This window comes from Berghia stephanieae, chromosome 1, assembly GCF_034508935.2.
Source record: "Berghia stephanieae isolate SIO BIC M18660-M18661 chromosome 1, UCSD_Bste_1.3, whole genome shotgun sequence".
Lineage (NCBI taxonomy): Eukaryota > Metazoa > Mollusca > Gastropoda > Nudibranchia > Aeolidiidae > Berghia > Berghia stephanieae.
In genome coordinates this window covers 21584363-21599362 of record NC_088360.1, presented here as the reverse complement: position 1 = coordinate 21599362, position 15000 = coordinate 21584363, and the positions used below count along the sequence as shown (strand labels likewise).

Here is a 15000-nt window from a genome sequence, read left to right as displayed (position 1 = left end):
AGGTTTTGTGCAATAATTATAATAATAATTTTAGAAATCCTGTTTTTTTCTAGTTGTATGTTGACAATTCATCGAATATTCCACCTGCTTTTATTTTTACTAGTAAAAAAATGATGGATGAATAAAAGATTGTAACTGTTATGCACACACACACACACACACACACACACACACACACACACACAGACACACATACTCACATACACTCACACACACACACACATACACACTCACACACACACAACTATATTGTCATGACTCGCCTATCCTTTCTTGTTTGAAAATTAGTTAGTATCCACGGTTGGTAGTTTTTTTGTTTTTGTTTGTTTTTGTTTTAAAGTTAAATAAATATAAACATTTGAATCGGTCATTTCCACATATTGACCATGCTCAATACTTTTAACAATGATTCATTTATTCCCCCATCAGCTATGGAGCCATATTCCCATTTCATACAGTGCCAATCGCCTGTTAGACATGGTTTTTGTACTAAAAATATTACATTATCCGTCACTGCCTATTGAGATACTCTTTCACATCTGAGTCGAGTGGGATAATGTGTGTCAAGTGTCTTACTCCAGGACAAAATGTACGGACCTGAATTTCCGCATAACTGTCACCCATTCAGAAAGTGAACATGCTTCACAATGCTCGACTTTTGTGGCAACACGAGATACCAAGGAAAAAGGGAAGCCCCACAAAATGTTCTTGTTCCTTTGATTTGAATAAACATACGCAGATTCCTTTCAAAGAAGATTTGGTTTGGAAATCATGTGTTTTAATTATAAAAAAACATTATTCCATTAATTTGAGCAATTCTCATGTTGATTTAGGGTTTCATGTTCTCACATTAAAAAAAAAGAAGTTAATTAATTCTGACCATTTTTTTTTTCAGAGACGGAAACTTGGCCCAGGTTCTTATGAAATCAAAGACTTTATACAAATGAACAGTCTGAAGCCGAAGAGTAGTCGAGGCATCTGTGAGAATCTGGCACCAAGATTTGATAAAGGAATAGTTGTGAGTATTGGGATCATCCCATCTGGTGACTTGATCACTCTCGTTATCGCGTTCAATCTTTTCATTCTTACCTGTTGAAACAGTTGTGTTGATAAACGTCTACATTGATGTGTGTTGTGTTTCGTTATTCATTGAAGCTAATGTTTCTTCATATTCCATCTTGTTTGCTGTTCATCGTAAAATTATTAGAAATGCAAAAAACAAAACAAAAAAAACAAACAAAACAAGCAAACAAACAAAACAAAACAAAAAAAGTAATATAATTTGAATAAATATGAAATAAAATAAGAACTTTCATAAACTGTGCAACTCAAATGTAGGAAATTATTAATCATGAAAATGTTGCTGCTTGAAACTCGAATAAATGAATAAAAAAAGGAAATTAAATGGAAGCTTCAAATGATTAACCGAAAAAGTTCACGTTATCTGTCTTCGTTTAACAAATTAAAGCTCGCACTTAATATCCTATTGTTATTCAGGTCATTTATTCTGTAAATTGAGGAAAAGTATTTCTTTTGTTTGATTGATAGAAAAATAGCCTGAGTGTTTTGAAACGTTGATTATCCATTTTCCTGGTGTTTATCAAGTGTTTGGAATAGATTTTTCACTTTCAACATGGCTGTTATGTACCTAGCTGGTTTTAGAAGTCGCTTCCATCATTTCATGGAAATTAAATTTAGATTCAAGGAAATCAAATAGAATTATTCCCCTTCATTCATTCCTTGTACTTAGTTTTATATCCAAGATTTTATCGTGAGAAAAGACTGAGCTAAAGCAAGCTGCAGTGAAAAGAGATGCAGCCTGAGCAACAGTGGAAACGTAGGGAGAAAAAAAAACGAGATGGGGACATTTATCGTGACCAAAAAATTCACTTTGAGTCAAACCTTGCCACCCACCCCCCCCCCTCCCCACCACAACAAACAAAAAAAAACAAAAACAAAAACAACCCAACAAAACAAACACCCCCCCCCCCCCCCCAAAAAAAAAAAAAAAAACAAAAACAAAAAAAAACAAGAAGCCAACCCCCCCCCCCCCCCCCCACACACACAAAATAAAAACGTGCACACAATAAATAAGACAAACAAAAAAAAAAAAAAACCCCAAAAACCCCAACCCACCCTCCAAAAAAAAACAAACAAACCCCAAAACAAACAAAGAAACAAGAAACAAATGAACTAACAAAGAAACAAATACAAACTTGTATTATCAAATGTTGCTGCTTGCATTGGGCATCGTTTGCTATGAACGCTTCGATAGTCACAAATGTGGAGACCTTCTGAATTCCCTATCTTGTCTCTTTGAAGTAAATAATTGTGGCCCACCATCTCAAAACGGTCATTTGTTGGTGGGGGGTTGGATGCTAAAAACCAAACTTATATAGAAAAAACGAAACACAACAAACACCCCCCTCCCCCATCCCATCCAAAACAAAAAGCAAACCAAACCACAAACAAAGTGAACCCTAAGTTAATTGTCTTATTGAGGTGAAATGTTACAGTATGACGTATGATATCATATTTATTGTGTCATGCCACTACAACATGGTATTATGTCACGGCGTTTAGACGATTGAAAAAAAAAGAGTTAATATACCAAAGTAAAAGGCTTGGGTTTAATTTTTAAATGACTTTTTAAGGATATTGAATAACAATTTCTGAAACTGACACAAACTATCATTTCTATTTTCTGGTTATTTTACCTTTAAAATTCTTTTTAAGCATCTGGTTTACCCTGACATATCACCATTTCGGGGTGACATGTCACACGGCTAATCATTTTCAGCTTTAAATTTACTTTGTTTCACAATTAACCCTATCCTCACCAATTTACTTTGTTTCACAATTAACCCTTTCCTCACCAATTTACTTTGTTTCACAATTAACCCTTTCCTCACCAATTTACTTTGTTTCACAATTAACCCTTTCCTCACCAATTTACTTTGTTTCACAATTAACCCTTTCCTCACCAATTTACTTTGTTTCACAATTAACCCTTTCCTCACAAATTTACTTTGTTTCACAATTAACCCTTTCCTCACCAATTTACCTTGTTTCACAGTTAACCCTTTCCTCACCAACTACAGCACAATCATCACATGCATGACGATGCGGCCTACAGCTTTGTTCATCCAAAAATTTGTTATGGCTTTTAACACTTGATAATCTATTGTTATTCTGAACGAAATTCTATATAAAACGTACCTGTTGCTTTTGAGATGCGGTAAAGAAAATCTATTTTTGTCTTAGGTGTGAATGATGTATTCGGAAAAATCATGAAAATGGCTGGTAGGGGAGAGTTTATACTAGATTGACAATAAAAACAAAAACAAAAAAAAAACAACAAACAAACAAACAAAACAATTGAGCATTTATATAGCGCAATATCCACTAAACATGCTCAAAGCGCTTTACAAAAGGTCCCTGACCAACAGCAACATATAACCTGTTAGGTGATATAGCAAATTTTTTTTCAGACAGAGACAACACTGTTTATGGCCAAGTACTCATTTTACACCGGAGTACGGCGAGAGAATGTGAGGAAAGAGCATTTTCCAAGGACTCAACTATGTGCCGAGCAAGGCTCGAACCCAGGACCTTCTGATCCAAAAACGAGTGTCATACCACTAGACCACATAGCCGCACAATAGAGGGTAACCTTTATTTCTGTTCAAATATTATTGAATTCTTTTAGAAATGTTTCCAATTCCCACCTCATGATATTAATGTGAATCTCCCCTTGCCAGCATTTCACACCAGGACCTGGCACCTATGGTCTGGGCGGGGTCCCACAAAGAGCTATCGAGGAGAAATGCCAACAGTCCACCAGCACCAAAGGAATGTTGGACTCCGGGGACAGGAAACGGAACTTGCCTTCAGTGGTAAGCACACATTTTCGCAAAGTCATGATTATAACAAGCATCTAAGTTGAGCTTTAATAAGTTGAGTTTTTATATAGCGCAATATCCACTAAAAGTGCTCAAAGCGCTTTACAAGGAATCCCTTGCCCACAGCAACATTTAACATTCAGTACGGGACATTACGCCTGTTAGGCGATATTAATTTTTTTTCCGACAGCGACATCGCTGTTAACGGCATGGTACTCATTTTACACCTGAGTACGGCAAGAGAATGTGAGTAAAGAGCCTTCTCCAAGGACTGAACTATGCGCCGAGCGAGGCTCGAACCCAGGACCTTCTGATCCAAAAGCGAGTGTCATTCCACTAGACCACATAGCCACAAGTAAAGTATGTTGTCTTTCGAACGGGCAGATTATGGAGAGAGCAGGCAGTAGTGTCAAGAATGATCTGAGAAAGTGTGTCTGGAACATTAGATAGAATGGTCATTCTATCACACAATTTCAAAGTTGTACTAAAGCTGCTAGAAGCTGTGGACTGTAAAAAATCATAAACAAAAATGAATCATACAGCTTCATTTTTTTTTAAAGAACAAAATACGAAACATGGAATGTTTCAGGCTCAAAAGCCTTCTTCATCCAACAATAAAAAATAATAAAGACATAAACACATTACTAAATTCCTGATTGACGACCTAGAAATTTTGCAGGTCTTCGATAATTGACTCGAACACTAGAATGGTTTGTGGTATTCCAAGATGTTTCATCGACAGAGAGGACCTACAACATTTTCATCATGTTTTGTTATATTTTTTTGAAGCCGTTATATCCATTTTTGTTTATGACACAAAACAATGTCAGGCGAAACAGACAGAAAAATGCAAGAAAAAGCAACAAACCCTTCATTTTTCAGATCTTTGCTTTCGTCCTTTTAGAGTCATGGAATCCGATAGAGTTGGAGTTAATCTTCATTTCTATTGCGTTAAAGGAACTAAAGCAATTGCTTGCTATCCTTTTGTTAGGACATTAATCTATAGCGAAGCACTTTCCTCAATATATCTAACAGATCCAGACACCCAATTACTGTTAGGTTTATTAAAAAATCTCGACTTCACCAGGATTACTTATCCGAACCACCTGAGCTCTAGCCCTTCGGTCTTGTGCCATGACGTAGAAGTTAGACGCTTCACCAGGATTAAAACCAACCCCTTTGCATGTGAAGTCAGTACTCTACCAACTGGGCCTCTCAAATCATCAATAATGATCATCATAGCTGGGTGAATGGATCAGATCATCAATAATGATTATCATAGCTGGGTGAATGGATCAGATCATCAATAATGATCATCATATTTGGGTGAACGGATCAGATCATCAATAATGATCATCATAGCTGGGTGAATGGATCAGATCATCAATAATGATTATCATAGCTGGGTGAATGGATCAGATCATCAATAATGATCATCGTATTTCGGTGAATGGATCAGATCATCAATAATGATCATCATAGCTGGGTGAATGGATCAGATCATCAATAATGATCATCATAGCTGGGTGAATGGATCAGATTATCAATAATGATCATCATAGCTGGGTGAATGGATCAGATCATCAATAATGATCATCATAGCTGGGTGAATGGATCAGATTGTTTTTGATATCATTCAACTTAAATAAATCAATATTAAAAGCTCCAATATCCATTTGTTAATTTTATTTTTCTCCATGTCATGAGTCCTTGGCACATTATAGATAGAATGAAGTTGACGCCACTCAGGTATTTGTTTTTGTTTTTCTTTGCCAGCCATGTTTATGACTAATTCTTACTAAACTGTATTAACCAGACTATAAACGTTCAAGGTTACACATAGTTTTGTGCGTTTGTCTGTTATATATTTCCGGATGGCAATGTTGTGAGCTTTTTAGCTAAGCGCATACTACAGACTCAATTACATCCCTAACGAAAATAAAACAAAACGGGGTCATTTTGCTTATCATTTTGAGGTACTATTTAAAAAAAATATATATTTAAATGTATGTTTTAGTTTCATTGGTGTTAGATTACTGCATCATCATCATCATCATCATCATCATCATCATCATCATCATCGTCATCATCATCATCATCATCATCATCATCATCTTCATCATCATCATCATCATCATCATCATCATCATCATCATCATCATCATCATCATCGTCATCATCATCATCATCATCATCATCATCATCATCATCACCATCACCATCATCCTTCATCATCACCATCACCACCACCACCACCACCACCACCACCACCAAATTCAATCATTTACCTCCCACAGGGATCACACCTGGGCCCAGGCACGTACAGACACAAAACCTGCACAGAGGAAATGCTTAACAAGGTCACCAGCCTGAAGGGTCCGTATGAACTTTACTCCGGGGACCGAAACAAGCCTATCTCGGAGGGATATCAAGCTGCTCCTGTAAGTCTCCACACAGTCAACGATTAAAAAACAAAACAAAACAAAACAAAACAAAAGAATAATTGAGCTTTTATATAGCTCAATATCCGATAAAAGTGCTCAAATGGCTTTAAAAGGGGTCCCCTGCCAACAGCAACACTTAACATTTAGGATGAAACATGACGCCGGTTAGGTGATATTAACAATTTTTCCAATAGGGACAGGACAGCACTGTTAACGGCCAGGTACTCATTTAACAACCCGGTTCGGTGAGAGAATATGAGTAAACATCCTTTTCCAAGGACTCAACGCAGAGCGGGACTCGAACCCAGGACCTTCATACCGGAAGGCGAGTGTCGTACCACTTGACCACATAGCTGCACTATCTCAATCTGATTCAGCATAACCATTTATAACGGGTCCAGACATTAACAGGGCCCGGTTATAGCAGGACTTTCAAAAGATCCCCCTTTTGCCCCAACTCTTTGCCTTTAATAATATTTACCGGGTATAGCGGGGCGTTTAAGAGCCTAATCGGTTATAACAAAAGGATGCGAAATCCACTCAGTTATTGAGTCAATGTGTCTCTATATACCAAGCATTAGGCAATAGGATTCAATAGTATGATGTCATTAGGCAATAGGATTCAATAGTCTGATGTCATTAGGCAATAGGATTCAATAGTCTGATGTCATTAGGCTATAGGATTCAATAGTCTGATGTCATTAGGCATAAGGATTCAATAGTCTGATGTCATTAGGCAATAGGATTCAATAGTCTGATGTCATTAGGCAATAGGATTCAATAGTCTGATGTCACGTCCTGCCAGCAAGCAGCAGCTTGGTTCTAAACAAAGAAAATCGGTACTTTTTATTCTTTATGCTGGATAGAATTTTTTCACATGTCATGAGATCAGAATGTATAAAAGTCAAAACATGATCAGATTTATGGTGCTTTTCTCCTCTGGATGCATTTTTATGCTCGTCGGAGAAATATTTCACAAGGGCATCCGTAGTTTAGAACCAGTTACTAAGTTACTATGCGTCAATTACGAGAGAAGTGACGTCACGACTGTTGAGTCCTGTTGCCAATATTACTCTCAGGTCAGACTACAGGTTAAGTCTACGGAGAGTTAGGCTCGTGAATTTAATCTCTCTCCCCCCCCCCTCTCTCCCTCTCTCTCTCTTCTCTCTCTCCTCTCTCTCTCCTCTCTCTCTCTCTCTCTCCTCTCTCTCTCTCTCTCTCTCTTCTCTCTCTCCTCTCTCTCTCCCTCTCTCTCTTCTCTCTCTCTCTCCCTCTCTCTCTCTCTCTCTCTCTCTCTCTCTCTCTCTACTACTCACTATACTACTACTACTACTACTAAACTACTACTCCTACTCTACCTACTACTACTACTACTACTACTACTACTACTACATACTACACAACTACAACATACTACTACTACTACTACTACTACTACTACTACAATACTCTATATTATACTATCACTACTACTCACTACACACTCTACTACTACAACACACTACTACTACTACCTACTACTACTACTACTCTAACTACTACTACTACAACTACTATACTACACTCTACTACTACTACTCTATACTACTCTCTACTATACACTACAACTACTACTACTACTATACTACTCTATCTATACTACTACTAACTCTACACTCTCTCTATACACTACTACTACTTTACTACTCCTACTTCTACTACTACTACTACTCTACCTACTGCTACTACCTACATACTACTACTCTACTACTCACTACTACTACTACTATACTACTACTACACTATCTACACTACTACTACTACACTACTATCTACTACTATCTACTACTACTACTACTACTACTACTACTACTACTACTACTACTACTACTACTACTACTACTACTACTACTACTACTACTACTAACTACTACTACTACTCTACTACTACTACTACACTACTACTACTCTACTACTACTACTACTACTACTACTACTACTATACTACACTACTACTACTACTACTACTACTACTACTATACTACTATACTACTACTACATACTACTACTACTACTACTACTACTACTAACTACTACTACTACTACTACTACCTACTACTACTACTACTACTACTCTACACTACTACTACTACTACTACTACTACTACTACTACTACTTACATACTACTACTACACTACTACATACTACTACCCACACTACTCCACTCACTACTACTACTACTACTACCACTATCTACTCTACTACTACTACTACTACTACTCTACTATTTACTTACTACTACTAACTACTACTACTACTACTACTACTACTACTACTACTACTACTACTACTACTACTACTACTACTACTACTACTACTACTACTACTACTACTACTACACCTACTACTAACACAACACACTACTACACTATACTACTACTAACTACTACTACACTACTACTACTACTACTACTACTACTACTACTACTACTACTATACTACTACTACTACTACTACTACTACTACTACTACTACTACTACTACCTACTACTACTACTACTACTACTACTACTACTACTACTACTACTACTACTACTACTACTACTACTACTACTACTACTACTACTAACTACTACACTACTAACTACTACTACTACTACATACTACTACTACTACTACTACTACTACTACTACTACTACTACTACTACTACTACTACTATACTACTACTACTAACTACTACTACTACTACTACTACTACTACTACTACTACTACTACTACTACTACTATACTACTACTACTACTACTACTACACTCATCAACTACTACTACTATACTACTGATTACTACCTACTACTACTACTCTACACTACTACTACTACTACTCTACTACTACTACTACACCTACTACTACTACTACTCTACTCTACTACATCTACTAACTTACTACTCTACTACTACTACTACTATCTACCTACTACTACTACACTACTCCACTACCTACTACTATCTCATCTACTACTCTACTACTACTACTTACTACTACTACTACTACTACTACTACTACTACTACTACTACTACTACTACTACTACTACTACTACTACTACTACTACTACTACTACTACTACTACTACTACACATACTAACTACTACTACTACAACTACTACTACTACTACTACTACTACTACTTACTACTACTACTTACTACTACTACTACTAATACTACTACTACTACACTACACACACCACACTACTACTACTACTACACACTACTACTACTACTACTACTAACTACTATACTACTACTACTACTACTACTACTACTACTACTACTACTACTACTACTACTACTATACTTACTACTACTACTTACTACTACTACTACTATCTACTACTACTACTACTACACTACAACTACTATACTACTACTACTACTACTACTACTACTACTACTACTACTACATACTCTACTACTACTACATACTCTACTACTTCTACTCTACTACTACTCACTTACTACTACTACTACTACTACTACTATACTACTACTACTACTACTACTACTACTACTACTACTACTACACACTACTACTACTACTACTACTACTATAACTACTACTACAACATACTACTACTACTACTACTACATACTACTACTACTACTACTACTACTACTACTACTACTACTATACTACACCAACTACTACTAACTACTACTACTAATACTACTACTATACAACTACTATACTACTACTACTACTACTACTACTACTACTACTACTACTGCTGCTGCTACTACTACTACACTACTACTACTACTACTACTACTACGATACAACTACTACTACTACTATACTACTACTACTACTACTACTACTATACTACTACTACTACTATTACTACTACCACCACCACCACCACCACCACCACCACCACCACCACCACCACCACCACTACTACTACTACTACTACTATACTACTACTACTACTACTACTACTACTACTACTACTTCTACTCTACTACTACTACTACTACTACTACTACTACTACTACTACTACTACTACTTCACTACTGCTACTACTACCACCACCACACCACACCACCACCATACTACTACTACTACTACTACTACTACTACTACTACTACTACTACTACTACTACTACTACTACTATCTACTACTACTAATACTACTACTACTCTACTACTACTACTACTACTACTACATACTACTACTACTACTACTACTACTACTACTACTACATACTTACTACTACTACTACTACTACTACTACTACTACTACTATACTACTATACTACTACTACTACTACTACTTACTACTACACACTACTACTACTACTACTACTACTACTACTACTACTACTACTACTACTACTACTACTACTACTACTACTACTACTACTACTACTAATAATAATAATGCTGAAAACTTGTATAGCGCTGTAACTCCTAGACCTCATACTCGAAGCTTCTTGTTTGGGAAATCCTCGGCTTATTGATTATCTCTTCCCAGAAACTTGCTGACCTCGGTCCTGGTCAATACGAGATAGGGTCATTCGTGGACGAGCTTCACGGAACCCACAAGAAGTCACACGGCGTGTTTGGGAAGATGGTGCAATACCCAGAGGTGCCAACCGAGAGACTTTTCCTGTTTTCCCAGGCACACTGTCCCAAGAAGAGGGTAGGTAGATCTTGTTCAAACCTGCTGAAGGAGCTTTGCTTAGTTTTTGTAAAACATAAAGTCAGACAACGGTTACTCATTAATCAGAGCGATATAAGCTGATGGTTGAATTGTTTTTTATAACTTAAATTATCAGTTTTAAAAATCCATTTTCAATTTTTTTTCTTTTATTCATTCAGACCTGCCAACAATTACTAACATTTCGTAGAACTACGAAGTTCTGGGTCCCAAATCATAATTATATAAGGAACTTCTTGAAAACAAAGTTTTGTTGCTAGATACAGCATATAAAGGATTTTAAAGCATTAATGTAACGTAGGTAAACACAAATTGGTCATTTTAAATAGTAGTTGAAATGGCTACTGTGTTATCTCCCCTGAAAACGACGAATTTTTCCAATTTCAAGTCGGCAGGTCCGCGCCTTTATCTATTCTTTATATTTGTTTGTTTATCTCCTTCTATGCCGATGTCTTTATGCTTCATCCATTTATTGTTCACAGTGGAAATCTTATAACACCAACACTGCTGGACTAGAAAGATTGGTTGATTGTAGGCAAGATTTACTTTATCCATCATTCATGGAAATTTGGGACCAACATGTTGCAATATTATTTTCATATTTTGTTGTTGTTAAATTGAATTCGTATCACGTTTCCTTCACACTTGTCTCACTGTAATATGTTTTGTTTTATATCACTGTAAAGCGCTTAGAGCCTGTGACAACGGGGTAAAGCGCTATATAAATGCCATTTATTATTATTATTATTATTAACACGACATGGTGACCGAGCAGAGCTTGACTTTAAGATTGTTGACTTTATGCCGATTTGACGGTGTTTATTTATGTTTAAGATATTTCTATAGGAGTTCATTCTTTAATGACTTTGAAATAACTTTGTTCCATCCAGGATATTCCTGGACCAGGCGCCTACTCCCTACAGGAAGTCTCCAAACCTCAAGCCGTCGGCAGCCCGGGATTTTTATCCTCTGCCAAGAGGGATGATAAACTATCCCAGAAATTCTTCACTAGGAACTTTGTAAGTGAATCATTTTATAGTCTTGCGCAAAGAAAACACTTTAAAAAAAAAAGAATTTAGCTAGAAAGTTTGTATTTTTAAATGGCCACCAAGATGACCTCCAACTTTCCCAAATGTTCCTAAACCCGGGACTACTTTAAAACTTCTTTGAAGACTCTGATTGGTCATTTTTTAACTTGGCGCTGGAGGATCATCTTTATTGGTCAAATTTTAAATCAAAAATATATTTCTGCCACAATGAAAAAAGAAAGATTATTTCCCCTATACTCTCTATTCTCTCTCTCTCTCTCTCTCTCTCTCTCTCTCTCTCTCTCTCTCTCTCTCTCTCTCTCTATCTATCTCCTATCTATCTATCTGCCAAATGATAGAGTAAAACAAGAAATATTCAACGGTGTTCTTCATGTATCAAAACTGCAGATCGTAAAAGTCAAAATAGTTGTGTGGCTAAAGTTGTGTCATTGTGATAAATTGATTTTTTTTTCTTTTCTTACTTATAATGGCCGTGCTCTTACGTGCACCATGTTTTGTTACACCAAAAGGTCATAGATATAATAATGGTCAATGTGCATCTTGCATTTTACATCTATGACCCAAGCACAAACTGCCACAGACATAGGATGTCGTGACATTTGTCTTCCATAAGGAAAGTAGGTGTTGAGTTTAGAGGGTCAAGAGAAGGACTGGAGTCACGGGGTATCTTGTTGTATTTTAAAAATTGTGTTTAGCCTATGGAGAGACAGAGAGAGAGAGAGAGAGAGAGAGAGAGAGAGAGAGAGAGAGAGAGAGAGAGAGAGAGAGAGAGAGAGAGAGAGAGAGAGAGAGAGAGAAGGGACGGAGATCGATTGATGGAGATAGAAAGATAGACACACACACACACACACACACACACACACAACATTATATATATATATATATATATATATATATATATATATATATAGAGTGAAGAAAATAGGGAGAGAGAGAGAGAGAGAGAGAGAGAGAGAGAGAGAGAGAGAGAGAGAGAGAGAGATAGAGAGAGAGAGAGGGAGAGGAGAAAGAGACAGAGTTGGAGAGAAGGAGATTGAAATAATCACACAAGCATTCTCTCTCTCTCTCTCTCTCTCTCTCTCTCTCTCTCTCATATACACCCCCCCCCCTCCTCCCTCAAGTAAGACGATAGATTTTAATTGATGCATAATCAATGTTTGTTTTCCCTTCCCAGAATCCCGTTGGTGCAGGTCGCTATGACATCCAGAAATTCCACGAGGCCCAGGACGTGAACGGCCACAGCAGCGTGTTCAGGTCTAAGACGGGCAAGCCTGGTCTGCAGATGGGGAAATTCTTACAGTAAGGCATTCCTCCCGGCCTGGCCCTTATTGAATTCGCCACTTGATTACTGACCAATCATATTTCAGGATTTGTCAAAGACACGCCCATAGATATGTATCATTATAGTCTGATCATGCACTGACCAATCATATGTCAGGATTTGTCAAAGACACGCCCATAGATATGTATCATTATAGTCTGATCATGCACTGACCAATCATATGTCAGGATTTGTCTACAGACACGCCCATAGATATGTATCACTATAGTCTGATCATGCACTGACCAATCATATGTCATGATTTGTCAACAGACACGCCCATAGATATGTATCATTATAGTCTGATCATGCACTGACCAATCATATGTCAGGATTTGTCAACAGACACGCCCATAGATATGTATCATTATAGTCTGATCATGCACTCATAGCCAGATTGGAAGGTCCGCTCTTAGCGGCGCATTGTTGAGTCCTTAGAGAAGGCTTTTTACTCACATTCTCTCGTCGTACTCAGGTGTAAAATAAGTATCTGGCTGTTAACAACGTTGTCTCTGTCCGAAAAGATTGTAATATCGCCCAATAGGCGTCAGGTATCGTCCTACATGTTAAATGTTGCTGTTGAATGGGGACCCCTTGTAAAACGCTTTGAGCACATCTAGTGGATACTGCTCTCTCTCTCTCTCTCTCTCTCTCTCTCTCTCTCTCTCTCTCTCTCTCTCTCTATATATATATATATATATATATATATATATATATATATATATATATATATATATATATATGTCTGCTTTGGCCTGTCTCGGTTTCATTTACCTTCAGGTGTCCGGCAAAATTATAGGCATCACAACTAAATTCTGATGGCAACATCATTCTTTGTTTGTTCTAGAAGTCTGCAATTCAGCGCGAAAACTAGTCTTCAAGGGACATTACTCATCCAAATAGTACAGTAGTTAATTTATTATTTCTGACTTACTTCCCTTGTTCAATACCGTATAAAAATATCACTTTTTGCAATGAGGAGATTGTGTCACGTCTTTGGTAATTACAAAGATACAACTTGGCTAGAGCAACACTCGTTTTAGCTCAGTTGCTCCTTTCGATAATGTGTGAATCAGTGAATCCATTTCTTACATTTAACATCCAGATCCTGTATCAAGCTGAAGGATTTTTAAACAAAACTTTTATTAACTCAGAAAATTTGCAGCAGTGCAGTTAGAATATTTGGTACATCCTGTATGTGCGTGATTGACAAAAAAAGGAGATTCTATATTATATTTTTTAAGATTTAGACATTTTTGATATATGGGGTCAATTTTGTGTCTTATCAGAATAAACTAGAGAGATGGTGAAAATTGAAATAGAAATAACAAATAAAAATACCAGAACCAGGAAACTAGGGGCGTTAAAAGTCAAACAAAGAAACCTCTCTCTGTCCTCAATGACGACATTTATTTGGAGGCAACTTTTATGAGTTACATTGCAAAATCTGGTTCAGCCACAGGGTTTCCTTAATGAACCTAGAACTGTTTGGAGACGGTTTCTTGTCGGTAGTCTTAGTAAACTGACACGACCTTACATGGCATAAACAATTCATCAGAAAAGAAAAAAAAGAGCTTTT

General features: G+C 36.9%; 1 protein-coding gene across 1 annotated transcript in view; it reads left to right on the top strand.

Annotated features, from left to right (window-relative positions):
- The window catches only part of LOC144970311 (ciliary microtubule-associated protein 2-like), a 26952-nt gene that overhangs the window by 9495 nt on the left and 2457 nt on the right, over nt 1-15000 (top strand). The window contains exons 4-9 of the mRNA XM_078909813.1: nt 896-1018; nt 3762-3896; nt 6200-6343; nt 10866-11033; nt 11942-12070; nt 13275-13399. Of these exons, the coding sequence (XP_078765939.1) occupies nt 896-1018; nt 3762-3896; nt 6200-6343; nt 10866-11033; nt 11942-12070; nt 13275-13399 (824 nt within the window). The remainder of the gene's footprint in view (nt 1-895; nt 1019-3761; nt 3897-6199; nt 6344-10865; nt 11034-11941; nt 12071-13274; nt 13400-15000) is intronic.